The 27,716-nt window shown below is 53.7% G+C and overlaps 1 protein-coding gene across 1 annotated transcript in view; it reads left to right on the top strand.

Annotated features, from left to right (window-relative positions):
* Positions 1 to 1,322: 1,322 nt before the first annotated feature.
* The window catches only part of RET (ret proto-oncogene), a 59,508-nt gene continuing 33,114 nt past the window's right edge, over positions 1,323 to 27,716 (top strand). Inside the window, exon 1 of the mRNA XM_065894416.1 lies at positions 1,323 to 1,583. Within this exon, the coding sequence (XP_065750488.1) occupies positions 1,517 to 1,583 (67 nt within the window). The 5' untranslated portion in view covers positions 1,323 to 1,516. The remainder of the gene's footprint in view (positions 1,584 to 27,716) is intronic.

Genomic DNA, 27,716 nt, shown 5'->3' with positions numbered 1-27,716 from the left:
GCATCACAAGGTCTGGTGGCCGCAGGGTGGCTCTCCCGAGCTGGCAGCACTGTGCCCTGGCCTCCAGCCAGCAGGCCGGCTTGGACATCTCGGCCGGCAGAGTCCCCAGCCAGCCTGTCTTGGCAGCTCCTCCTCATGCCTGCAAGGGTGACTTCACTTTGACTTCATATCTGCAGAGTGATGTGCAGGGAGCCCTTATTCAGCCTTGAGCTCAGCCAGGCAAGAGGGCGGGGCTCTGTGCACAGCCGTAAGAAGAGACATTGAAATAGGGGCACCCCAGGCCTAGGTACCCTGGACCCTCCCACCCCAAGGCCCCTTAGGCTTGCATTCCTCTGTGCCTAGGTGAGGGCCAGACCACAAAAGGCAGCTAGCGGGTGAGAGTAGGACAATGGACTTTTCCCACAGAGGCCTAGAGCTCACCTCCAACCTCCAGGACCCCCCATGTTGGGGACCTAGAGTCTTCCCTTTTGAGTACTGGATGTGTTTATGGACATCATTTCTTGGGGCAAAAATTAAATTCTTTGGGGCTCCAGTTCCTCCTCGCTACTTGCTCTGCTACCCAGTCAGCCCCCCATCCTAAGAATTCTTCTGTTTGGTTGGGGAGAGGGAGTACCTACCCTCCAAGCACCCCATTAAAGCCAGCTCCAGAGTCAGCTTCCTGGTTTCATTGGTTGGACCAGTCCTAGAGAGGCGGGTTCACAAACTAATCCTAGGACACCCCTAGAGCGACCGCGGACATTGGAAGCCACAGGCCAGGCTCACCCCTGGCGTGCGCAGAAAACGCCCAGGTTCCCCTTCCCCCACCCGGGCTCTTCCCCTCCTCCCGCCTCCGGCCCCAAGAGAGGCCGCGCTCCCACCGCGCCTCCCCCCTCCGAGAAATGGCTGAAGATGCGCACCGCGCCCGGAGCCTGGAGGCGGGGCGCCTGCCTAGTCTCCACGTCCACTCGGGCGCACCCCCGCATTCCCGTGGTTTCCCTGCCCTCTCTGGGCGGCGGGGAAGGTCGAAGCGCACAGACTGAGAGCGGGCGCATAGAGTGAGGCAGAGTGGCTGTGCGTGCGGAGGTGCGCGGATTGGGGCTGCGGCTGGCGGGCCGGTACCCCGGGTCCCGCACCTCGCCCCTACTCGCGCCCCGCCCGGCCCGCACCCCGCGTCCGGCACTGGTCTCCTAAACCGCGCCCCGTGGGAACCGCACCAGGCATCGCCTGGGCGGGTACCCAGTGCCCCGCCCTTACTCCCGCACCCCGCCCGCACCCGGGCCCCGCCCGCCCCGCCCGCCCCGCCCCCTCACCGCCCCGCCCCGCCCCGCCTCGCCTCAAGCCCCGCGACCGGAGCCCGGCGCGCAGCTGCGGAGAGTACCGTGGAGCCCGCGCCCCGACGCTTTGCGCCGGTAGTGTTCGTCTCGTCCGCCGCGTCCCGGCAGGGCATGGGGCAGCCCGGCTGAGCGCCGCACCCCGCCGCCGAGACCCCCAGCCCAAGCCACCGTCCCTCTCGCCGCGGCCCCAGCGTGCACCGGCGATGGAGAAGGCGACGGCCGGCACCGTGGGGCTGCGGTTGCTGCTGCTGCTGCCGCTGCTCGGCGAAGGTGAGTCCTGCCGGGGACTGGTGCCCGCAGCGGCCGAGGCGAAGTTGGCACCGCGCGCCGAGCGGCTGAGTGGACGCATTCGGAAACGCCTTTCTGTTTGCGGCGGGCAGCGGGCTGCGCAGTTGCCGGCCGCCCGGGCTCGGCTGCGAGCGGGGTGGTGTGGTGGGCAGGGCGCCTCGGGCCCCGCGCACTGGGCGGGTCTCGGGCTGGAGCCGGACTCGGGTCGGAGCGGCACGCGGGCCGGGTGGCCGGGGTCAGTGCCCAGGGCCCTTGTCGCAGCCGCGCTCCCCAGCCTGGTGGCGCCTCGCACCACAGCAGCGTCTTGGAGCGAACCGAACGGAGCTTGTAGCCATTTCGGTGCAGGTGGGGGAGGGCGGGTGAGGTAGCCCTAGAAAGTCTGCGACTTAGGCGGGGAGGAGTTGTGTTTCTGTCAAAGATTGCTCCGTTCTCGTTTCCTTGTCGCTCTACAGGTCGGTGCATTCTTCCTCCAGCTCTGATACCCTGGCTAGCCGCGGGATGCGGAGGGGATCTACTGTTTTGAAAAATGGTTGCTTTTCCCTTGTGCGTTTTTGCCGCTCTAATCCTTAAAAATTCCAAAAGGCTGTGGTTTCTAGGGAGGCTGCCCTCGAGGGCCCGCTCGGACTGGCCCAGCGCAGCCGGCTGAGGGCCCGCCGTGGCTCCACTCCCACGCGCGGCTTCCGAGTCCCGCGCTGATGCCAGGCGGGGACACCTGAAGGTGCGGCCTTTGGGACCATTTGACGGCTCTGGGCCGACCTGTACCAAGCGCTTTTGACCATCCTGCAGTGGAGTAGGGCTGTGTGCCGCCAACATCCGTGCTGGGAGGATTAGATGTGGCCTTGCAAAGGCTGGTCAGTGCCTCCACCCCCAAAACCCTGACGGGATGAGTGAACCCCAAGGCTGTCGAATCTTTGCCCGCCCCCCCTGCCCACACACCACGAATTTTAGTTTCCCTCGAACTGTCCTTGACTTCCTCTTCTTCAGTACTCAGTATGCACCAAGTTTCCCTCTGAGAGAGGAGCTCCGGCCACCCTCCCCCTCTGCTTACAAAGGGCTTTCTCTCCCTGTGGCCTTTGGGAACAGAAGAGGTGGTGGTCCCCTGCGTCTGGCCCTGGGTCCCGCACAGACTCTGGGTTCCCAGGCCTGCCCAAGGCTTCATTAGTGTGACTGCATCTTGAGCCCAAGAGGCAGATACTGAAGCTAGAACGGACCCCCAGCCCATCATAGGGAAGGCAGGGGAGAAACCCTTTCTTTGACCTGGGGAAGGATGGGGGAAAGCATGGGGAGTCTGGGGGTCCAGTGCTGTGAGGGGAAAACAGGCAGGAGGAGGCTGCAGGCAGGGCAGAAGTAAACACAAGGTGTTTAGAAGACCTCTGGTAACTCGGGGTTGCAACTTTGTAGTTGTGGGCGGGTGATCAGGTGTGAGCCTGAAGCCAGGGCATGCTGGGCAGCCTCAGAAGCTTGTGGAGGATTTCCTATGCCTGTCCCACGCTTAGCCAGGGGTCCCAGCTGAGGCCGTGGGGGGCTGGAGTTGGGGGGTAGGGGTGCGAGGGCAGCCGGTGCCACTTGGTGGGAATGCAGGTGGCTTCTCCACAGCCTGGACGCATGGAGTTGGGTGGTCAGAGAAAGGCTCTCCAATCCAGGGAAAGCAAGTCCCCTGCCTCACCCACCCTCCCATGGGATGAGCAAGAAACCACGATTGGTGGCACTGGGGGTTGAGAGGTGGCCCCGCGATACCCAAGAGGAGACAACGGGCCCGTGGAGAGGCCTGCGGGCACCCTCTACCCGGAGTAGCAGTGCTGGAGCTGTTGAGCCTGGCTCTCAGTGAGCTGCTGCAGACCGCCACCAGTGAGCTGGGCCGCTGCTCCCACCCAGACTCGACCAGGCTGAGAGCAGCTCGGCCCCGGGGCGCCCTCTCGTGGACGCAGCCCTCCTGTGGCCAGGCCTGTTGCCTGGGGGATGGGCCGGGTCTCCAGAGGAGGAAAGCCTTCCTGTGCTGGCCCAGACACCTCCCCGAGACGGGAAGCTCTCTTCTGTGCTGGGGGACTGACGAGAAGGGGGTAGGGAGGCAACCAGATGAAGAGGCAGCGGCCGGGGAAGGGAAGCACTGCCCCAGGGCTGGTAGGGGTGGGCTCGAGGGCCTAGGGATGCTCAGAGCAAGGTCCTGGGGCATAAACAGACCCTCACGGTGTGCCCCCCTCCTCGTGTACACACTCTCATTGTGTGTGAATGCACACACCTTCAGAAAAAGGTGCCAACCCAGACACAGACTCCCAGAGCAAGACAGGACTCCTCACCCACACGCTGGTATCCGTGTTAGTGCACGCACGGCCCCCCCCTCCACACACACCCTTGAATCCACGCTCACACACTCACATTCACTCTTGGTCATCACTAAGACACACTCCTGCCCTTTCTCAAGGATATGTGATTATGAGGGCTGTGGACACACACACACTCACGCAGCGTGGCTTGGCCCTTCCCACTCCACCCTTCCCCAGGGAACCCAGCCCCTCTCTCTGCCACTCACACACACTGGGACCCCCCACATGTGTCCCCCCACAGGGACACCTGCCCCTCCCTGCTCATACTCAGGACCACAGCCCATCAACCCTGGGCATCCTGGAACCAGAGCTAAAGAACTTCCATCTAAAAGTTGTTCTTAGAAGTTTCTAGCCTTTTGCTGCTCCAGCGCAGGTACAGGCATCCCCGTGGCATGGATGAAGAAACTGAGCCCCAGCTTCTGGGGATCCCCCTGAATGTCTCAGGCTGACCCGTCACCCATCACCATCTCCCTGACCTCCAGCTGCTCCTCACCAGGCCTCACATCGCTCATCTTTCCAGCCTGGCTTCTTGGGTCCCTTTTTGCTCAGCACCTCTAGCCACAAGGAAAGACCTGCCTCTCTGCGTGCACACCCTCTGGGCCTCTCACTCCCAGGTACTGAAGAAAGGAAAGTTGGCCACGACTTAGCAGCCCCCTCTCCAGGCTGCTGGGCCCACCCCTCTGCTGTTGGACCTGGGTTTGCCGCTTTTGCCTGGACCGGCAGGTGCCAGAGCAGCCCCTCAGCCAGGAGGGCTGCTCTGCTCACTTCTTTCTCTCCCTTTCAGCCCCTTCCCTCTTTGACCAGAGATGAGTGCTGTCCTGCTCCACCAGGCTTGCCTGGGCCCAGCCTTCTCTCTCTTCCGCCCCAGCCCACTAAGCCACTCGGGCGTCTGGGAGCTGCCTGTGGCCCACACTGGCTGTCCTGGGCCCTAGCAGAGTCCAGCCTACTCAGGGACCAAGGGGCTGGGTCAGCTGGTGGGCTCCTCAGGGTGGGGTCTGTGAGCAGAAAGCAAATGGGGAAGTTTATTGAGACCCCTGCAAAATTGCCTTTATTCTGCAGAACTGCTTTAGGGACAGCTAAGTAAATCACTGTTTCCTTGGTGGTGAGAAGAAAATGGGATGCATTCACCTAATGGGGAGCTAATGGCCTTTCAGCCAGGGGAGGAGAAAACTCATTTAAAATTATGGTATCTCTTAAACTGGACATGGGGTGCCAAGGGGAAGGGAGGGCCAGGAAGCTGCTGCTTCCCCTGAGGCCTTCCCGCCTCTGTGACTTGAGAGAGGACTCCTGCATCCCCTGGTCTTCACTGGATAAGGCTGATGCCAGCAGTAGCCACCCCCAGGGGGCTCATGGCCTGCCGATCCCGTCCTGAGCACTGCCTGTCTGCTAGCTCACTGTATCCTCCCGAAACCCTGAGGGATGTAGCCTTATTTTCCCATTTCACAGGTAAGGAAACTGAGGCTCCCACAGCCTGTGAACTTGAATCCATGGAGAGGACTTTGTGTCTCCCCGCTCGGGTCCTCTGGGCCCCTTCTCTGGGCCAGTGGCGGTGGGGACCAGGAGAGGTCCTGGGAGAGGAAGGTGGCCCTGAGCCGACTCGCCCACTGGTGACCCTCCTGCTCGGGGCTCCAGGGGCCCTGGGGACAGCCTGGCCCAGGTCTGGGAGGGAAGTGTGCCACTGTGCTTCAGCACCTGAATCAGGAGCCCCTCTGGGTCTGGCTGATGCTCAGGTGGGACTGCTGCTTTAGCTGATGTCTGGGAGTCCTGCAGGTCTGGGAACTACCACCAGCTGGGGTCTGGTCATAGCCAGCCTCAGGGGAGGGGCGTGTGTCCTCTGGTGTGGCAGGAAGAGAGGCCTCTGTGCTGGTGGTGTAGGCTGGGTGTGTGGCCCCTGCACCCACCCTCTGCCTGGGGACCCAGAACCCGACAGACGGTACTGTGCTGAGGAGGGGCTGGACTTCAGGGCACACGGGTACAGCTGTGTCTCCTTGTCCAAGAAAGGGCCCTCCTGCCCGGGGCTCCAGGACAGACTGGGAGAAGAAAGTGCCGAACTGGGAAAAAGGCAGAGCTGGAGAAGTGCCCCCCCAAACAGTAGTGATGCCTTCTGTCCTACAGAAGTGTCTGCATTTCGGCTGTGGAACCCCTCCCCCTTCCCGTGGGTGTAGGAGGGGACGCTTCCTTGTGTGGGTGCAGTGTTCAGGCTCAAGCCCCCGTGTCCTCTCCTCCTTCTCGTTTTTTCTTCCTTCTCCTCGTTTTTTTCTTTTTCCTTCTCATTTCTGCAGTTGTTTTTCTGAGTAACTCAACAGTAACAGTAATAGTGATGGGCCCACAAACACTCCCCGAGGGACCACCTGCCGCCTGGGGAGCTTCTCCGGGGCTAGGGGTGCACTCCGGGAGACAACGGAACGTCCCTTTGACCTCAGAGCTGTCTCCCTGTAGGGAGAGATGGGCAGTAAAGGAGGCCCTAAGTAGCCACTTATCTCAAATATATGGGTGTGATTTCAGACTGAGGTACACGGCAGGAGGCCGGCTGAGGGTTAGGGTGGGAGGGGATGGTGGGCAGCCAGGCAGGGAAGTGGCCCTCCTGGCCCTGGGCCACAGGGGTGTGATGGCAGCGGGGGTCATCTTTTGCCCCCCCCCCACCATTTGCCTCCCCTGGGTTTTCAAGGGCCCATCTTCCACGCTTTCTGGGTGGGGGTCCTTAACCCCTGGAAGGCTGGGGCATTGGTATGGCTCAGAGAGACCAGGCCCAGGATGTCCCTCTGAGGGCCGTGACCTGGGTGGCCTGGGGAGGGCGCTCCTGGGGGGCTTGAAGGGGTGGGAAGGCTCAGGCCTCCAGAACCCACATGGCTGTCCTCTCCCTGCCTCAGAGCAGCAGAGAGTTGCGGCGTGTTTAGGGGTTCAGGGGAGGCTGTAACTCCTGAGACAGGGCTCCATCGCATCTCAGAGGACCTTAGAGGATAGGGCCCTCTTCGGGCTGCAGCTCCAGGACACCTGGGAGCCCCTGTGGACGGGACCCTCGTCCTGCCCTCCTCCCCCTGCCTGGTCCTCCCACAGTCCACCTTCCCTGAGCTCTGGGGCCAGGTGACACCTGGGCTTCATCAAGCTCTGGCCTCACAGCTATGTAATTGTGGGAGCCCCTGGGACCCGCTTCTGTCCCTGAGGCTGGGGATGTAAAGCCAGTGGCCCTCTGAGCTGTCCACTGGGCAAGGTGGGGGGCGGTGAGAGCAGCAGCGAGGTGCCACTGTTCCCTTAGCTCCTCCCCCACTGGAGCTGTCACCCCCAAGAAAGCATGGTTGTGGGCGCATTGACGCCAATGGGACCTTGGGGGGGGGCAGTTCAGGCGCCACCTGGGCCCTCAAGGAGAGCAGGTGGCCGGGCCCGAGCAAACAGCTCTGTTTGCTTTCGCCTTGTGAGTGGCTCCACAGAGTGTAGCAGCCAGGGCACCTCTGCAGAAAGGTCACCTGTGCACCTGCACAGGTGTGTGCCCACCTGGTGGTCCAGCTGGTGCAGGCTCTCCATGACATCAGCGATGCCTGGTGGGCTCTGGCAGGCAGGGACCAGTTCTGGGACCTGCTCAGGGGAGATGCCCGTGGGGGCCCCAGCCCCCCTCCCAGATTCGGGTCGCACCTTATCGCAGTCTTAAGACTTCGCTCTTCTGACATGGGCTGCTACTGTCTAGGTTCCGCAGGGCCCTGGGCTCCAGAGAAGTGCCTGAGGGGCAGGGTGGCCGGGAGAGGGAGGCAAAGCTCCGAGCTCTGCCCTGAGCACTGGCCCTGACCTGCGCTCTGACTGGAGAAAGGGTTCTGCTGCTAAAACAATCAGAAAGCCCCTGGCAAGACAGTGGATGTCAAAACTGGTTGCAGTCCCCCCCTCCCATGTGGCTATGGGATTGCCAGAAAATTCCGAGGGTTCTCACTCTTAACAAAAAGGGGAAAAGGAACAATGTAAGTTCCTAAACTTTAACTAACAGCCTGGAAAATGCTTGGGAAGATGTGTACTCTGTGTGCCAGGACCTGAGAGCGGGGTGAATGGGGGGTGACCTGAGGGCACACAGAGCGATGGTGGGAGTCCGAGTGGAGGGAAGGAGTTTACTCAGTTTCTTACTCAAACTTTCCTGCCTCTGAAACAGCCAAAGACACAGACAAAGTGAAGTGGTGGGAGACCCAGAAGCTGGGGGCAGCTGCTGCCTGCTCCCCTATCCTGCCGTTCCAGCATTGCCTGTGGGTCATCCACTGCTGTCTGTTCTCTTCTTTCTGGGAAGGAGAAAGGATGGCGTTGAGAAGCAGGGCTCTGTTCCAGCCGCCACTTAGCCATGAAGTGGGCGCAGCACCCGCTGCCTCCTTGCCTGTGGAAGCAGGGTTAACACGCACTTAGCTCTGTGAGCACTAGCTTTGCCACTGGGAGAGGTTGAGCCTTGTCAGACGGGCACCTGCAGGTGGTCTCTGTAGGAGACTCATCCAGCAGGACCACACACGTGACTCCACAGAGCCTCGTAAAGTCTCCACTGTGGACCCTCTCGAATCTTTGCTTCTGCAGCCTCCCACCCACCTGTATCTGTGAACAGGAGAGACTGTGTACTTGGGGGGTGACAGAAACCCCCAGTCTCAGCGTCTCAACACAGTCCGTTTGTCTCCTGTTCGTGGTGTCCCACTCCCCTGCCCCTGTCAGCCGCTCCACACCTGGCCGTGTGCACGGGGAGGGGCACAGAGCCCTGAGGAGCCAGGCCTGGAGGGGCCTGGGGCACTTTGCCCATGTCCACGGGCTGGTCTGTCACAGGGTCCTTCTCTCTGCAAGGGAGGCTGGCGCCCAGAACATAACATAAAATTAACTGTCCTCAAGTGAATAATTCGGTGGCATTCAGTACATTCACAGTGTTGCATAGGCATCAGCCCTGTGTAGTTCCAGAACATTTTCATCACCCCCAAAAGGAAACCCCATACCCATTAGGCAGTGTTGCCTAGTCCCCCCACCCCAGCCCCTGGCAACTGCCACTCTGCGTCTGTCTCTGTGGACTTGTCCATTTTGGATATTTAGTATAAATTGACCTTTGTGTTAGACTCCTTTTACTTAGTTTGACGTTTCAAGGTGCATCCACGTTGTAGTACGTATCAGTGCTTCGTTCCTTTTAAGGCTGAGCAACATCCCATTGCGTGCATGTAGCACATTTATTTATTCACTCACCTCTTGGTGGACGTTTGGGCTGTTTACACCTTCTGGCTCTTGTGAATAGTGCTGCTGTGAGCATTTATGTGCAAATATCTGTTTGAGTCCCTGTTTTCAGTTCTCTTAGGTGTATACTTTGCAGTAGAATTGCTGAGTCATATGGTAATTCCAAGTCTCATTTTTTGAGGAACTGGCAAACTGTTTTCCACAACAACTGAAACATTTTACAATCCCACCAGCAGTATGTGAGGGTTCCAATTTCACCACATCCTCACCAATCCTTGTTATTTTCTATTTATATTTTTAAATTGTATCCATTCCTCCTGGGTACAAAGTGGTATCTCATGTGGTTTTGATTTGCATTTCCTTAATTATTGGTGATGTTGAGCATCTTTTGTGTGCTTCTTGGCCGTTTGTATCTTCTTTGGAGAAGTGTCTATTCAGGTGCTTTGCCCGTGTTTTAATTGGGTGGGTGTGTCTTTTTGTTGTTGAGTTTGCTCTATCAAATAACCACCAAGTGTTGCAGATCAGTTTTTGTCCAGAGACATTTCAGTGTCCGAGCCGGAGGTCCCTTTTGAAGAGGACATGGGTTCCTCCAGTGTCCTTCTGTGGGGGCTGAGTCACCATGACCCCACTGGGACCCTGAGGACATTCTCAGAAGACCCGGACCCTAAAGCCACATTGAGCTCCAGTGTCCCAGAAGCAGTGGTGTCACATCTTGTATGTGAGGTGCCAATGCCCAAAGACCATCCTGTGAAGGACGCAGGGGGTGGGAGGAAGGGAGGGGTTCTGGGAACCAGTGACCCATCCTGCCCACCTGACGAGGTGGGACTCAGCAGCAGGGGAACCCAGGGCTGCCCTGTCTTGCTAAACTCTCAGTCCAGACTCTAAAAATAACCAGGCGGATCTGGTGTAAGTTGATTACCGTAATTGCAGCTGTGTGATGTCATGCTGCCAGTCCCTTGAGGCCGTTTTCCCGGGACAGCAGAACGTACCAAGGCAGTGCAGTCCGCCTGCCACCCAGAAGCTTGCACCCAGAAGCTGCATGAGTGCTGGGGCCCAGCACAGGGTGGGAAGGCCTCGACTGGGGTTAGCAGGAAGCCTTTGTGGGCCCAGGCAGGTCTGATTCAAGAGTCAGGGAGGGAGAAAGGAGAACTGGCTCTGGCTTCTACCAGCAGGTGCTCTGTCCCAGCAGTGCTTCCAGGGAGGGGTTCCTGTCCCAGTTCACAGCTGGGAACAGACCCAGAGAGGCTGAATGCCGAGCTGGCCATACAGCAAGGCAGTGAAGGAGCACGGCTCTGGCCTGCCTCTGCCCTTGTCTCTCTGCTTCCGCAAGTCATACTGAAATCTCTCCTTTGTATCTAGACCCACTTCTCAAGGTGGTACTAGGACCTGACAGGGGCAGAGTGAAGGACCCTCAAGGCTCTCTTCTGTGTCCAGCGGGCAAGGGCACGTCAGGCTTCCAGCATCCATGGGCGCCCGCGCACACAGCAGCCATGTCTGTGTCTGTGCCTGTCAGGCGGGCGCTGGCTGAGCGCCACCTGGTCATGCCTTCCTGGGCCTTTGCCCTCTTTCACTGAGACGTGAAAGAGCAAATTTACATGAGGGGCTTTTAGGGACTCCTGCCTTTTCGAGGAGGCTGAAGGAGGCTGTGGATGGTTATTTATGGTTGCATTTTCCATCTGGTTAGCAAGCAGGTGGGTGGGTGGCCCGGAGTCCCAGGTCATGGTGCCCTGGCTTTTCCGCACACGTGTGCATTGCTGTCACTGAGCAGAGGAGCCTGGTGGCCACGTACACTGGGCTGGGTGGGACCCTCGGCTTAAGTCCTGGCTCACTCTCTGTGTGGCCTTGGGCAAAGTAGCCTTTCTCTGCCTTGGTTTCGCCTTCTGTAAGACAGGAAACAAAGTTGTCGTCGTTACCTCTGGCTGTCGTCGTTACCTCTGGCAGATGTCGTGTTGATTAAGTGGGACAATGTGCGTGAAGCTCTTAGAACAGGGCCTCTCGGGAAGAAGTTAGAAGTCTCACCGGTTAATGTTGAATAAGGGCGAGAGGGGTGCTGGGGGAGGGGCAGAGATGGGCAGGACCACCTCTGTCTGAGGAGCTCTAGATAGGTGGGGTGACAGATTTAAGTCTGAATCGCAGTGCCCTGCTGGGTGTGAGGGGGGATGGTTGCCCAAGCAGTGGCACCAGGGTCCAGGCCGGGGATGTCCTGACCCGTCACCCCCAAGCCGGGGCTGGCACACCCGCCCTTGGCTGGGGCTGCAGGGCACAAGAGCCCTGGAGCCGAGCGAGCCTGGTGACCCGCACACAGTCATCAGCAGGCCACTTGGGTGGCCAGTCTTTTTCCAGCCAGGCCTTGCCCTGGGTAAGAAATTAATTGTAACCTAATTGGCAGTTTCCTTTGCACAGAAGCCGGAAAGAACTGCCAGTGAGGCTGGTGATTAACTCGGCATCAGCTGGGAAATCACATTTGGGCAGGAGCGTCCATCATCTGAGCGAGGCCTCTGCATCTGGCCTGGGCGGGTGGGGAAGCGTGGGTGGTGGCCCCGGGTGCGTGCTGGGTGCAGCCTGGGCCCCAGGCCTCTGGGAGCAGAAGGCTGGAGCTTGTGTGCCGGGGATGAGTCTGGGCTGCTGGCACCCGGGCTGCCGGGCTGCAGACCTCGGCTGCATGCCTCACTCCCCCAAACTCCAGCCTCGCCCTGACGCCTTCCCGACTCTCAGCAGAGGGCTGCGTGCATGGCGTGGTGGGGTGTCAGGGGACCCGGGCCTGGTTGCGGTTCCGCTCTGAGGGCAAGAGGCGAATTGTGTTTCCCAGTGTTGCATGGGGAGAGTGAGGTCTACAGCGAGAGCTCAGGCAAGGTGTGCATGGCAGAGCTTTTCGCACGTGTGGAGGAGGGTGCCTGTCCGTGCAGGGTCAGTGGTGCCTCTGAGGCACGGGCTGGCCCTCAGGTCTCTCCTCCGTCCAGCTGCTCTTACAGGCCACCGGCCGCCCTGTCCAGCCAGGGCCCAGGAAGACGGGCGTCCGGGGAGACGCTGCACCCCCGAATGGGGTCCCCTGCCCTCCCCACCACGGACCACACAGAGAGGGCCCAGGCTGGAGGGATGATGGTGGGAAGGGCCAGGAGAGGTGTGCTGTGTGCGAAGCCGCAAACCAGACAGGCAGGCAGGAGCGCGGGCTCTGTACCAGGCAGAACTCTCAGGAGCGTGGAGAGCCCTGGGCACCCAGTGTGTGCCAGGATGGCTGCTTGCTCCTCCTTGTGTGTGGGCCCAAGCAGCTGGCCCTTGCTGCGTGCCCAGGCCAGACCAGGAAGGCCACTCAGACTTGTGGCCACCCTGGCACGTGCTGCCCACTGAGGGCTGCTGGCAGCATTTGGGGGAGAAGAAATTTACGACTGGAATCAAGGCTGCACTAGTGGTGACTGGTGTCGTCATTGGGCGTCAGGGCAGAAGATAGCCCTGGCATTTACTGAGCGCCCAGTGTATGCACTAAGCTGGCCATCTGTTGGGTGCGCCTGCAGAGGCCAGAGTTTTCTCCATGATTTTGTAGACAAAGGCTTCAATTCGCGGCATCAGGACTGGGACAAGCTGTCAGATTTCCCCCTCAGGGAGACATTGGCTTGTGACTGAGTACAGCTGAGCTGAGCCAGGGACCCATGGACAGAGGCAGCTGGCTCTCAAAGTGAGCTGTCTGGGCTTCCCTGGTGGTTCAGTGGTTGAGCATCCGCCTGCCAATGCAGGGGACACGGGTTCGAGCCCTGGTCCGGGAAGATCCCACATGCTGCAGAGCAACTAAGCCCGTAGGCCACAGCTACTGAGCCGGTGCTCTAGAGTCCGCGAGCCACAACTACTGAAGCCCACACACCTGGAGCCTATGCTCCGCAACAAGAGAGGCCACCGCAGTGAGAAGACCGCACACCACAACAGAGTAGCCCCTGCTCGCCGCAACTAGATAAAGCCCGTGAGCAGCAACAAAGACCCAGTGGAGCCAAAAATTAATTAATTATTTTTTAAAAAGGTGAGCTTCCTGTGGATGTCAAATTACTAGAGCCCACCCAGGCCTTCGCTTCACACCTCCTCTGTGCCAGGCATCAGGCAAGGTTGTGGGGATGCAGTGGTGAGCAAGACAGGCCCAGTGCTGGCCCTGTGGGTCTTTACAGTCTCTGCTTCTTTTAGCATCAGGTCGGTGCTCTGGGAGTGAAGGGGGGAAAGGCCAGCATGGCTGGGGGAACGCGGGGAGAGGGCTGAGCTGGGCAGGAACCTGCCCAGGAGAGAAGACGGGGTGGGGGACCACGTACCCGGGGGTCGTGGGCAAGGCTGGGAAGAGTGAGCACGAGGTCCGGAGCCAGGGTACCACAGTGGGACCTGCAGGCATCGGGCACAGGAAGCCCAGCAAAGGGCTCAGAAAGACACCTGGGAACAGGCGTGTGTGGTGGCTGCCCGGGGCAGGCGGGAGGCCAGGAGCCCTCTGAACCCTGGGTGCAGAAAAGGCAGGAGGAAACTGAGTTGTTGGGCAGGGTGCACTGAGTGGTCACACAGGACTTCTGGGGTTGGCACCTTGGCACGTGTGGGGAGGAGGTGTGGCCACACAGGCAGAGGGAAGGGCTCTGAGCCAAACTCAGCTGGCCTGGGACTGGGCTCCACCTTCTCTGTGGGGAGAGCCAGGGCCAGGGCCACGTCATGACTACTGACTGTGGGTTCAGGCAGGCCCTGTGACCTCTGTGGGCCCCTTTCCCCATGAAAAAGTAGGATTATATTTCATGACTATTAATATAAAGACAAATATAATCCAGGCTGCTTTATTGTTACACAGTCCTTATTATTACATTTTTTTCTTCCTTCTGACTTTAACATCAACTAAAACATTTGTGTGGGCCCCTGGGCACTGTGCCCACTGTGTGCGCTGAGGCAGGTAGAGTGGGAAGCGCATGCCCCAGCATCTGCAGTGTCGGTGCCTATTGGAAATGGAGGACCCCTGGGACTCTGGCACTAAGGGTGGGTCCACATGGCCAGGCTTGTGTGTGCCCTCTCCCAGTGGATGGTGAGCCCCCAGCCATTCAGGTCTCTCCTGTACCTGGGTACTGTGGTGCTGTGAGCCAATTGAGGAACCACAGCAGAAACCTCCAGTGCACAGGCATTTACCTGGCTGGTGGCAGGCAGCCAGGGCAGCGTGGGTGGGATGCCAGATGGAGCCAGGAATTTACTGGTTCTGTTCTTATTCGGTTCTAAAGGAAGAGTTGTGGGCACATCTTTAAAACATACATGACACCAAAGCACAGGCAGCAAAAGAAAAAATAGATAAATTGTATTGCATCAAAATTTAAAACATCAAAGGACACGGTCAACAAAGTGAAAAGGCAGCCTGTGAAATGGGAGAAAGTATTTGCAAATCAGCTGTCTGATAAAAGGTTACTATCCAGAACATATAAAGAACTACAACTCAACAGCAACAGTAAAACCCAATTCAAAAATGGGCAAAACGGGACTTCCCTGGCAGTCCACTGGTTAAGACTTCACCTTCCAATGCAGGGGGTGCAGGTTCCATCCCTGGTTGGGGAGCTAAGATCCCACGTGCCTTGCTGCCGCAAAACCAAAACACAAAACAGAAGCAATATTGTAACAAATTTAATAAAGACTAAAAAAAAATGGGCAAAGCACTTGAACAGACATTCCTCCTGAGAAGAAGTAGCCAGTAAGCACATGAAAAGATGCTCAACATTACTGATCATTAGGGAAATGCAAATCAAAACCACAGTGTGATATAACCACACACCCATTAGGTTGGCTACTGTCAAAAAAAATGGCAATGAAATTGAGTTATTTGTAGGATGGACCTAGAGTCTGTCATACAGAGTGAAGTAAGTCAGAAAGAGAAAAACAAATACCGTATGCTAACACATACATATGGAATCTAAAGGAAAAAAAAGGTTATGAAGAACCTAGGGGCAGGACAGGAATAAAGACACAGACATAGCGAATGGACTTGAGGACATGGGGAGGGGGAAGGATAAGCTGGGACGAAGTGAGAGAGTGCCATGGACTTATATATACTACCAGAAGTAAAATAGATAGCTAGTGGGAAGCAACCACATAGCACAGGGAGATCAGCTTGGTGCTTTGTGACTACGTAGAGGGGTGGGATAGGGAGGGTGGGAGGGAGACACAAGAGGGAAGAGATATGGGGGTATATGTATATGTATAGCTAATTCACTTTGTTATAAAGCAGAAACTAACACACCGCTGTAAAGCAGTTATACTCCAAAAAAGATGTTAAAAAAAAATGGCAAATCACAAGTGTTGGCAAGGATGTGGAGAAATTAGAACCCTTTATTCACTGTTGGTGGGAATGTATAATGGTGCAGCCACTGTGAAAAACAGTGTGAAAGTTCTTCAAAAAATCAAAAATAAGATTACCATATGATCCAGCAATTCCACTTCTGAGTATACACTGAAAATCAAGGTCTCAAAGTGATATTTGTATGCCCACGTACATAGCAGAATTATTCGCAATAGCTAAAAGGTGGAAGCAACCCAACTGTCTATCAGTGGATGAATGGATAAACCAAATGTGGTATATCCATACAACAGAATACTATTCAACCTTCAGAAAGGAAGGAAATTCTGATACATGCTACAACATAGATAAACCTTGAGGACATCATGGCAAATGAAATTAAGCCAGTGACAAAAAGCCAAATGCTGTATGATTCCACTCATATGAGGTACCTGGAGTAGTCAGATTCAGAGACAAAATGTCACATGGTGGTTGCCAGGGGCTGGAGGAGGTGGGGAATGGGAGTTAGTGTTTAATAGGTGTAGAGTTTCAGTTTTGCAAGATGAAAGAGTTCTGGAGATGATGGATGGTGGTGATGGTTGAAAAACAATGTGAATTTATTTTAATGACACTGAAATGTACACTTAATGGTTAAGATGGTAAGTTATGTTATGTGTATTTTACCACAATTAATTTTAAAAACTAGGATCCTCTTTACCCCCAAATTCATTATGCTCAGCAGAGCCTTCCCTCATCTGTGCTTTTTTCCTAAGAGCAAAATTACATTACAATCCCTTGCAAAGCCAGCCTCCAGCTGGGACAAAGCATCGAGATGATGGTGTGTGAACATAGTGCAGGGTGACCCCGCCTGAGAGTGCACACGTGTGTGTGTGCGTGTGCGTGTGCACGTGCACATGTGTGAATGAGCACACATGTTCTGCCTAACGTCTCCAAGTGACAGTGTTCCTCAGTTACCAGTATGTCATTTCCTGAGCCAGCGTCAGTGATTTTGTTCTCAGTTGTTCTCATGGCTGTTTGCTCAACACCAGCTGCTGGCCTCACTAAGGCGGCTAGTGTGCTAAAGGACACCTGCATGCCCCACGAGAGCCTTGTGAGCACAGGAGGGGCATCCACGAGGCTCCATCCAGCTCATCCTGCTGCTGACCATCCACCTATGGCTCCCAGACCAAGCCAGAGTGTCATAGCCAAGTCTGATCTGATCTGAACCACCTCCCTGGCCCCACCCCCTCTCCTATCCCCAATTCTGACCATTTCCCAAATGTGCCCAACCGTTACCCACATGTGTTCATGAAACCATTTATGTATCCGTTTGTTCCTTCCTTGATTCATTTATTGGTTCACTTATTAGTTTGTTCTGTCAGACAGTTCTTTCAGGCAGAGGGTGATGTGATTTGACTAACCCTGGCTGCTCTGGGGCAAGTGGGCTGTGGGGTCAAGAGTGGGCTCAGGGCGACTGGTTGGCATCATGGTGTTGTCCAGGTGAGCGAGGTGAGGGTGCACAGCAGCTTGGGTGGGGGGTGGCAGAGGGCAGTCTGTGGGCTGGTGTAAGGGATGGAAGAGGGAAGGGCTCAGAATGAGTCTGAGGTGCATGGCACCTAGACTGGGGTGGGGAGGCTGCGTGGTTCTCGAAGCTGGACTGAGACAAGGGAGAGGATGGAGCAAGTTGGTAGAGGTGCGTCTAGCACTCAGGAGGAGGTCAGGGCTGGTGAACGTGGCAGTCCTCAGCCCAGAGGCAGTCATTCGAGCCATGGGACTGGCTGCCGTTTGCTAGAGGAGAATCTGGAGAGAGAGCACCCGGAGGATAAGCCGAGAAGGAGGAAAGCCGCATGGGGGTGAGCAGCCTGGCTAATAAGAGTGAAACTGGAGAGCACCAAACACAGGAGGTCCTAGAAGCAACCAGAGAGAAGAGAGAACACCAAGGAGGGACAATTAGAATAAGCACAGAGCTTTCAGAAGCAGGGCAGCAGAAGCATGCCTTTGAAGGACAGAATAACAGTCCTGCAGAATTCTCTACCCAGCAAAAGTGCCTTCCAAGAATGAGGTAAAAGGAGATAGGCAACATTCCAGAAAAAGAATTCAGAATAATGATAGTGAAGATGATTCAGGACCGCGGAAAAGGAATGGAGGCAAAGATCAAGAAGATGCAAGAAATGTTTAACAAACACCTAGAAGAATTAAAGAACAAACAAACAGAGATGAACAACACAATAACTGAAATGAAAAATACACTAGAAGGCATCAATAGCAGAATAACAGAGGCAGAAGAACGGATAACTGACCTGGAAGACAGAATGGTGGAATTCACTGCCATGGAACAAAATAAAGAAAAAAGAATGAAAAGAAATGAAGACAGCCTAAGAGACCTCTGGGACAACATTAAATGCAACAACATTCGCATTATAGGGGTCCCAGAAGGAAAAGAGAGAGAGAAAGGACCCGAGAAAATATTTGAAGAGATTATAGTCAAAAACATCCCTAACATGGGAAAGGAAAGCCACCCAAGTTGAGGAAGCGCAGAGAGTCCCAGGCAGGATAAACCCAAGAAGAAACACGCCAAGACACATAGTAATCAAATTGACAAAAATTAAAGACTAAGAAGAATTATTGAAATCAACAAGGGAAAAATGACAAATAACATACAAGGGAACTCACATAAGGTTAACAGCTGCTTTCTCAGCAGAAACTCTACAAGCCAGAAGGGAGTGGCAAGATATATTTAAAGTGACGAAAGGGAAGAACCTACAACCAAGATGACTCTAACCGGCAAGGATCTCATTCAGATTCAACGGAGAAATCAAAAGCTTTACAGACAAGCAAAAGCTAAGAGAATTCCATACCACCAAACCAGCTCTACAACAAATGCTAAAGGAACTTCTCTAAGTGGGAAACACAAGAGAAGAAAAGGACCTACATAAACCCATAACCATTAAGAAAATGGAGTAGTAACATACATATCGAAAATTACCTTAAACATGAATGGATTAAATGCTCCAACCAAAAGACACAGGCTCGCTGAATGAATACAAAAACAAGACCCATAAATATTCTGTCTACAAGAGACCCACTTCAGACCTAGGGACACATACAGACTGAAAGTGAGGGGATGGAAAAAGATATTCCATGCAAATGGAAATCTAAAGAAAGCTGGAGTAGCAATACTCATATCAGATAAAATAGACTTTAAAATAAAGAATGTTGGGGCTTCCCTGGTGGCGCAGTGGTTGGGAGTCCGCCTGCCGATGCAGGGGACGCGGGTTCGTGCCCCGGTCTGGGAGGATCCCACATGCCGCGGAGCGGCTGGGCCCGTGAGCCATGGCCGCTGAGCCTGTGCGTCCGGAGCCTGTGCTCCGCAGCGGGAGAGGCCACAACAGTGAGAGGCCCGCGTACAGCACAAAAAAAAAAAAAAAATAAAGAATGTTACAAGAGACAAGGAAGGACACTACATAATGATCAAGGGATCAATCCAAGAAGAAGATATAACAATTATAAATATATATGCACCCAACATAGGAGCACCTCAATACATAAGGCAACTGCTAACAGCTATAAAGGAGGAAATCAACAGTAACACAATAATAGTGGGGGACTTTAACGCCTCACTTACACCAATGGACAGATCATCCAAAATGAAAATAAATAAGGAAACAGAAGCTTTAAATGACACAATAGACCAGATAGATTTAGTTGATATTTATAGGACATTCTATCCAAAAACGGCAGATTACACTTTTTTCTCAAGTGCACACAGAACATTCTCCAGGATAGATCACATCTTGGGTCACAAATCAAGCCTCAGTAAATTTAAGAAAATTGAAATCATATCAAGCATCTTTTCTGACCACAATACTATGAGATTAAAAATCAGTTACAGGGAATAAAACATAAAAAACACAAACACATGGAGGCTAAACAATACGTTACTAAATAACCAAGAGATCACTGAAGAAATTAAAGAGGAAATCAAAAAATACCTAGAGACAATGAAAACACGAGGTTCCAAAGCCTATGGGATGCAGCAAAAGCAGTTCTAAGAGGGAAGTTTATAGCTATACAAGCCTACCTCAAGAAACAAGAAAATCTCAGTCTAACCTTATACCTAAGGGAACTAGAGAAAGAAGAACAAACAAAACCCAAAGTTAGTAGAAGGACAGAAATCATAAAGATCAGAGCAGAAATAAATGAAACAGAAACAAAACGATAGCAAAGATCAATAAAACTAAAAGCTGATTCTTTGAGAAGATAAACAAAATTGATAAACCATTAGCCAGACTCATCAAGAAAAAGAGGGAGAGGACTCAAATCAATAAAATTAGAAATGAAAAAGGGTAAGTTACAACAAACACCACAGAAATACAAAGCATCCTAAGAGACTACTGCAAGCAACTCTATGCCAGTAAAATGGGCAACCTGGAAGAAATGGACAAATTCTTAGAAAGGTATAACCTTCCAAGGCTGAACCAGGAAGAAATAGAAAATATGAACAGACCAATCAAAAGCACTGAAATTGAAACTGTGATTAAAAATCTTCCAACAAACAAAATTCCAGGACCAGATGGTTTCACATGTGAATTCTATCAAACATTTAGAGAAGAGCTAACACATCCTTCTCAAACTCTTCCAAAAAATTGCAGAGGAAGGAACGCTTCCAAACTCATTCTGTGAGGGCCACCCTCACCCTGATACCAAAACCAGACAAAGATACTACAAAAAAAGAAAATTACAGACCAATATCAGTGATGAATACAGATGCAAAAATCCTCAACAAAATACTAGCAAACAGAATCCAACAACACATTAGAAGGATCATACACCATGATCAAGTGGGATTTATCCCAGGGATGCAAGCATTCTTCAATATACGCAAATCAATCAATGTGATACACCATATTAACAAATTGAAGAACAAAAACCATATGATCATCTCAATAGATGCAAAAAAAGCTTTTGAGAAAGCTTTTGTCATACATCCATGTATGACAAAAACTCTCCAGAAAGTGGGCATAGAGGAAACCTACCTCAACATAATAAAGGCCATATACGACAGACCCACAGCAAACACCATTCTCAATGGTGAAAAACTGAAACCATTTCCTCTAAGATCAGGAACAAGACAAGGATGTCCACTCTTGCCACTGTTATTCAACATAGTTTTGGAAGTCCTAGCCATGGCAATCAGAGAAGAAAAAGAAATAAAACGAATCCAAATTGGAAAAGAAGAAGTAAAACTGTCACTGTTTGCAGATGACCTGATACTACACATAGGGAATCCTAAAGATGCCACCAGAAAACTACTAGAGCTGATCAATGAATTTGGTAAAGTTGCAGGTTACAAAATTAACGCATAGAAATCTCCTGCATTCCTATACACTAATGATGAAAAATCTGAAAGAGAAATTAAGGAAACACTCCCATTTACCATTGCAACAAAAAGAATAAAATACCTAGGAATAAACCTACCTAGGGAGACAAAAGACCTGTATTCAGAAAAGTATAAGACACTGATGAGAGAAATTATAAAGATAATACAAACAGATGGAGAGATATATTCAATGTTTTTGGATTGGAAGAATCAATATTGTGAAAATGACTATACTACCCAAAGCAATCTACAGATTCGATGCAATCCCTATCAAATTACGAATGGCATTTTTTTGCAGAACTAGAACAAAAAAATCTTAAAATTTTTATGGAAACACAAAAGACCCTGAATAGCCAAATTAGTCTTGAGGGAAAAAAACAGAGCTGGAGGAATCAGACTCCCTGACTTCAGACTATACAACAAAGCTAACCAAGATAATATGGAACTGGCAGAAAAACAGAAATATAGATCAACGGAACAGGATAGAAAGCCCAGAGATAAACCCACGCACCTATGGTCAACTAATCTATGACAAAGGAGGCAAGGATATACAATGGAGAAAAGACAGTATATTCAATAAGTGGTGCTGGGAAAACTGGACAGCTACATGGAAAACAATGAAATTAGGATACTTCCTAACACCATACACAAAAATAATCTCAAAATGGATTAGAGACCTAAATGTAAGACTGGACATTATAATGCTCTTAGAGGAAAACTTAGGAAGAACACTCTTTGACATAAATCACAGCAAGATCTTTTTGATCCACCTCCTAGAGTAATGGAAATAAAAACAAAAATAAACAAATGGGACCTAATGAAACTTAAAAGCTTTTGTAAAGCAAAGGAAACTACAAACAAGACAAAAGACAGCCTTCAGAATGGGAGAAAATATTTGCAAATGAATCAACAGACAAAGGATTAATCTCCAAAATATATAAACAGCTCATGCAGCTCAATATTAAAAACACAGGGCTTCCCTGGTGGCACAGTGGTTGAGGGTCCGCCTGCGGATGCAGGGGACGCGGGTTCGTGCCCCAGTCCAGGAGGATCCCACATGCCGTGGAGTGGCTGGGCCCGTGAGCCATGGCTGCTGAGCCTGCGCGTCCGGAGCCTGTGCTTCGTGACGAGAGAGGCCACAACCGGGAGAGGCCCGCGTACCGCAAAAAAAAAAAAAAAAAATCCAAATCCAAAAGTGGCAGAAGACCTAAATAGACATTTCTCCAAAGAAGATATACAGATGGCCAAGAAGCACAACATCACTAATCATTAGAGAAATGCAAATCAAAACTACAATGAGGTATCACCTCATACCAGTTAGAATGGGCATCATCAGAAAATCTGCAAACCACAAATGCTGGAGAGGGTGTGGAGAAAAGTGAACCCTCTTGCACTGTTGGTGGGAATGTAAATTGATACAGCCACTATGGAGAACAGTATGGAGGTTCCTTAAAAAACTAAAAATAGAATTGCCATACAACCCAGCAATCTCACTACTGGGCATATACCCAGAGAAAACCATAATTCAAAAAGACACATGTACCCCAGTGTTCATTGCAGCACTATTTATAATAGCCAGGTCATGGAAGCAACCTAAATGCCCATCAACAGATGAATGCATAAAGAAGATGTGGCACATATATGCAATGGAATATTACTCAGCCATAAAAAGGAACGAAATTGGATCTTTTGTAGAGATGTGGATGCATCTAGAGACTGGCATACAGAGTGAAGTAAGTCAGAAAGAGAAAAACAAATATTGTATATTAACGCATATATGTGGAACCTAGAAAAATGGTACAGATGAACCAGTTTGCAGGGCAGAAATAGAGACACAGATGTAGAGAACAAACACGTGGACACCAAGGGGGTAAAGTGGCGGGGCTGGGGTGTGATGAATTGGGAGATTGGGATTGACATATATAGACTAATATGTATAAAATGGATAACTAATAAGAACCTGCTATATAAAAAAATAAATAAAATTCAAAAAATAAAAAGAATGAGGTAAAAGTTTTTAAATGGAGGGGGATAAGAAAAACACAGACACAGATTCACGTTTGCTGTGAATGGATGAGGTGGAAGGTGGGGGCGTGGGAGGGGCAGCAGTGTTGCCAAGTGTCCAGTTACGTCAGCCATGGGTTCATGGTTGTTTGTCACAGAATATACTTTTGGCATAAATGTTTTGCAAAATATATTCTGTACATATCAAATATTAACTGGAATAAAGAGAAAACGTGAACGGGATATGGGAGGAGGGGCGTGAGGTGGATGAGGAGAGGGTGATGGTGCCAAGCACCCTTGTCTGGGCCTTGGGGCTGGAGGGACCCCCCACGGGGACAGCTGGCCCGCAGGGGGAGGGGTCGCCCCCGGGGAGGAGTCCACGAGATCTGGTTCCCATTCCCAGTGAAGATGATGGCATTAGGAAACCGTCTGTTAAGGAGGTTCTGCTGGGCCATAATAAGACTATCGTCTGCATGATCTGGCGCTCATCAAGGGCAGGAGCCGGGCTGCCCGGTGAGTGGATTCTGCAGGAAGGGCCTGCCTTGCACACAGATTCAGGCGCTGCTGTAACCCCACACGGTTCTCAGATCATACCATCTCACAATGTTTTTTCTTTCTTGAGAGCCCCAAATTCTGGCTTTCAAGGTGTAGTCCTAGGACATTTCTAGTTGTCTGGGGCCCTGGGTGTGTCCATGACCACAGTGAGTGTGACTCACCCTGATTAGCCAAGGGCACCTGGTTAGGAAGTAACTGCCTAGATCTGGCCTGGCATGGTCAGATGGCAGCACATCCTCCACTGAGGGTGGCGAGGAGGTCGAGGGAACCTCAGGGGAGCAGTGTGTGGCCCCTGATGGCCAGGGCTGATGAGGAGAGCTGGTGAGGTGAGCCTACGGTCAGGGCTGGGCAGGCTCAGTGTGTCTCACTAAATGAACGAGAGAATGGGGAAGGGGGGGTGAGTGTGCAACAATGTGAGAGTGTGGAACCACGTGCGTGTGAGATAAGAAGTGTATATGTAAGAGGGAGATGTGTGTGTATCAGTCTGCGTCCAGTCAGGAGACAGTACCCACACAGCAAAGGAACCAGGAGAGGTTAACGTAAGAGTTGGTCAGCAGTGGTGAGTGTAGGAGAGCTCTGTGGGCCACCCTCAGGCTAAGGGTGGACATCTAGGGAAGGGGCCCCCTCCCCAGGCTGGGGTCACAGCCCACTGCACGTGGAGAAGTTGGCTAGGTTGTGCAGGCTAGCAGGAGGCGACCCTCCAGGCACAGGGGAATTGAGGCTGTCAGCGGGCGTACAGAGGCGTCTGGTCTGGGAAGCTGTGGGAAGGTGATCGCAGGGTAAGGGCGTGGGCTGCGCTGGCACCGAGGGACGGTGTGCGTCTGGCACGTGACTGAGGTGGAGCCTAGAGGATGTCCCCACACCCTGTGCTGCAGAAGCAAGGGGTGACAACCAGAATCTCTTGTCCACCTGTGGTGTCCTCCACTGCAAAGGAGGGTGCTCAGAGCATCCCATGCGTGTCTGAGAACGTATGCCCCTGTGACCAGCGTGGGTAAGAGTGCCTGTGTGAGTGTGCACGCACGTCTGAGCTTGTGGAGAGTTAAATGAACGAGAGTGAGGTGGGGACTTGGGCCTGGTTCTGTCTGCATCCAAATACGAATAAATGACACATCCCACCCAGGCATGGAACGTTGAAAGCTGCCTTTCCGGGGAAGAAGAAGGCTGGTGGCTGCATGCGCTGCGTGAGACCGTCAGCGCCCGTGTCGCTCTACTTGTAAAGATGTTGAAGGAGGCCCTGCTCGGAGCAGAGCAGCACCTCACCCCCACTGAACCTTAGTTCCACATCTTCTCCCTGCAGGGGTGGGGCAGGGTGGGAGCAGATGGGGTCTTGGACCCATGCACCTCTGCCACCTCCTGCATGCCTGGGCATACACACACACACACACACACACACACACACACACACGCCGTGAAGGTTCTTGGGGCCTCTCCAAACGCGAGCAGGGACTTGGGCCTTTGGCAGTTGTGTCCTGAGCAGTGAGGGACCCGCTCCTCCTGTGTGAGCAAAAACCAGCTCCTTACCCCTTGCTGTGGTGCTGGGAAACTGTGTCAGGGGAGAATTCTGTCACCCGGTGACATTCAGGGATGGAAGGCAGGGATGGGACAGGCTATGCAAGTCCTGCTGTGTTGACCTGCCCGAAGTTCCAGGGGAGGCTCTCACCAGAGGCAGGTCTGAGCTTACAGGCCGGGAAGCTCTTCCTGGCAAAACGATGCTGGCAGGGAGGGGCAGTCAGCCGGCAGGGCCCTGGGCTTCCCAGCGGGACCAGCGTCTGCCCTGATCCCGACTTCCACCATCACTTTGTTAGCCATTGTACCAAACCCCGAGATGCAGAATCTCCAGCTGTTTGACCTTGGGAAAGCTTCTCACCTCCCAGCCTCAGTGTTCTTACCTGTGAAATGGAGCAGTGAAGGGATTTGCGCACGGTGATTGTGAATCCGAAGTGAGAGCTTTGTACAATATGAACCTGTGCAAAGGCTGCTCCTCCTCTCCCCAGCCTGCCCTTCTCTTATTCACAGTTGAAGAAAGCGAGGTCCAGAGGAGGCCACCCTCTGCAGAGGCTGCACAGCCCCACGAAACTGGACACCTGTGACGGCCCGTCCCAGGGTCTCCTCATTCACCCACCGGGATTGGCCATATCATTTGTGGGGCCCAGCGTGGAATGAAGATGTGGACCCCTTGTTCTAGAATTTTGAAGGGTTTCAGGACAGTGACAGCAGGGCATTAAACCAAGCACGGGGCCCTGTGGTCTCCCCAGGCTATACCCCCTTGAGGCCAGCCCTGCACCCACGTCCTCATTCCCCACCTCGGACCATGTGTTTTTCCATCTAAAAGTGTTTGTGACAAGGAGGAGATTATAAGGCAGCCGTGCCCTGAGCAGGGACCACCTGGGAGGCATTTTAAATGCATTTAAGTCTGTTTCTGCTCACAAGCATTGCCCAGCCCACAAATCCCTTTAGGCAGCAACAGACTGAGCCCCACACAGATCCCGTAGGGCCTGGCTCTGTGAGATGAGAGCGGGCAAGGCCCATTCTCTCCTGCACATGTGGTCTGTATGGTGGGGACTGGACCAGCGTGGAGGTAGGGGCTCCCGGGAGCTCGGGCCCCTCCTACCTCCCAGACCCTGGACCATTGAAAGTGCATGCACCCCAGGGGGCCCCGGAGGAGGAGCCCCGTTCTGGATCTGTTCCTCCCTACCTGGCAGGCGGGGCAGGCCTCTCCCCGCCGCCACAGAAGACCCATCTGTAAGGTCCCCCCACTGGTGGCTCCAAGGGCAGCTGGTTCTTGCACAGCTGACCGGGGCTGGGGACGGGGTGTGTGCATGTGTGTGTGTCCCCAGAGGATGAGCCGGCAGAAGCTGTGTTCCTCTCCTGACACAGGCTCAGTCGTCACACAGCATACTCTCGCTGGTACTCCGGGGGCCAGGAACGCAGACCTCACCTCTCCACGGAGGAGTCTTGCAGACCACGGAGAGCTGGTGGCCTAGCGGGCTGGCAGACACAGGCTGCCCTTGGCGGTGTGCTGTCTTGTGGACCAACATCCACCCTGGGCTCCCCACCGGCAGAGTTGCCTGCAGCTCTGTGAGACGGGACCCGCTGGCAGCATCCCAGATCACTAGCGGTCGGTGCGCGCCTGTCTGCCAGGGTGAGGAGGACACCGGCAGCCCTGGCCCTGGCTGAGCCCCTTCCCACCTAGCGTGGTGTCACAAGCCTGGGCTGCCACCAGGCCACCACCACCCTGTCAACCACTGGGAATTACAGTCATCCTCTTTGTGGCCAGGAATGCAAGCTTCCCAGGAGAAGGTGAGCCCTCGGGGACCGCCTTCCGCTGCAGGCTGGTGTTGCTGACTTGCGGTCACCACGCAGGGCTCAGCAGGGCAGTGGGCACGGTGGCGGCAGGGCCCGGCCCGCTGTGAAGTGGGGTTGAGCAGGCCGGAGAGGGGTGTGCTGCTGGAGGGACCGCCGTCCGAATCCCAGTTCTCTGGCTGTCTGTGTGTGTGCCCTTGAGTGTGCAGACAGCTTTCTTTTGTTCGCGCCTCAGTGTTTGCAAAGCAGTGGTCCCGTTGGCACCGCCGTCTGGGATTGCGAAAAAAATGGAGGGTCGGTGTGTGTGTGTGTGAGGGCCGGGGGGTTCTTGGCCTTGCACTCTGTCGGTCCAGCTGGCTGCGCTCACTGCACACCACACTGCGGCGAGGCGGCGGGCCAGGTCCTCTGGAGAAGGCAGTGGTAGAGGGAAGGGAGACCCACCCTTCTCCTGTCCGCGGGGCAGTGAGCAGCAGCGTCCTTCCCCCTGCCTGGCCACCCCCCACCCCAGAGCTCCCGCTAGAGCCTCTGACTCGCAGCCTTCGTGGACCGTTGGTTGGAGGGAAAGGAAGCCTGGCTGCTGCTCGTGATTCGGGCCCTTGTCTTGGGGCAGCAGAGCTGTGGCTGGTTCTCATCCCCCTTCTGAGCCTGCCTTCCCAGACTCAGCCTTCCCGGGCCGGGCAGGGTGCTGCCGTAGGCTGGGAGCCCGTCTGATTTCTGTGAGGAGCACAGACCAGGGGTTACTCTGCCAGGCGGCGCGGTGGGGCTCCGGCACGCTCCTAGTGGGGGACGAGCCCCATCAGGGACCCCTCTGCGGCTGTCCCTCCCCTCCCGTTGGGTGACTCTCCTCTCCTATTGGGTGAGGAGACACCACAGGAAGTACTCCTGCCTTTGTCTCAAGAGCAGTGATGAAGATGTTAAAAAAAAAATCAATATGTAAGTCATAAATTGGAAGAAGATATTTTCAAATGAAGAAAAAAGAAAAAAAAGAGCAGTGATGAGCAGTGTTGTAGGATCCTCTTTGGAACCCCAAACTGTGAGCTTCTCCCGGGAAGCTCGAGCCTGTGGAGTGAATCCTAGCTGTGTGGGAGGACCTGTCAGCCGTGGCCCATCAC

Source organism: Phocoena phocoena, chromosome 16 (assembly GCF_963924675.1).
Source record: "Phocoena phocoena chromosome 16, mPhoPho1.1, whole genome shotgun sequence".
NCBI lineage: Eukaryota > Metazoa > Chordata > Mammalia > Artiodactyla > Phocoenidae > Phocoena > Phocoena phocoena.
This window is presented reverse-complemented; position numbering and strand designations above follow the sequence as displayed.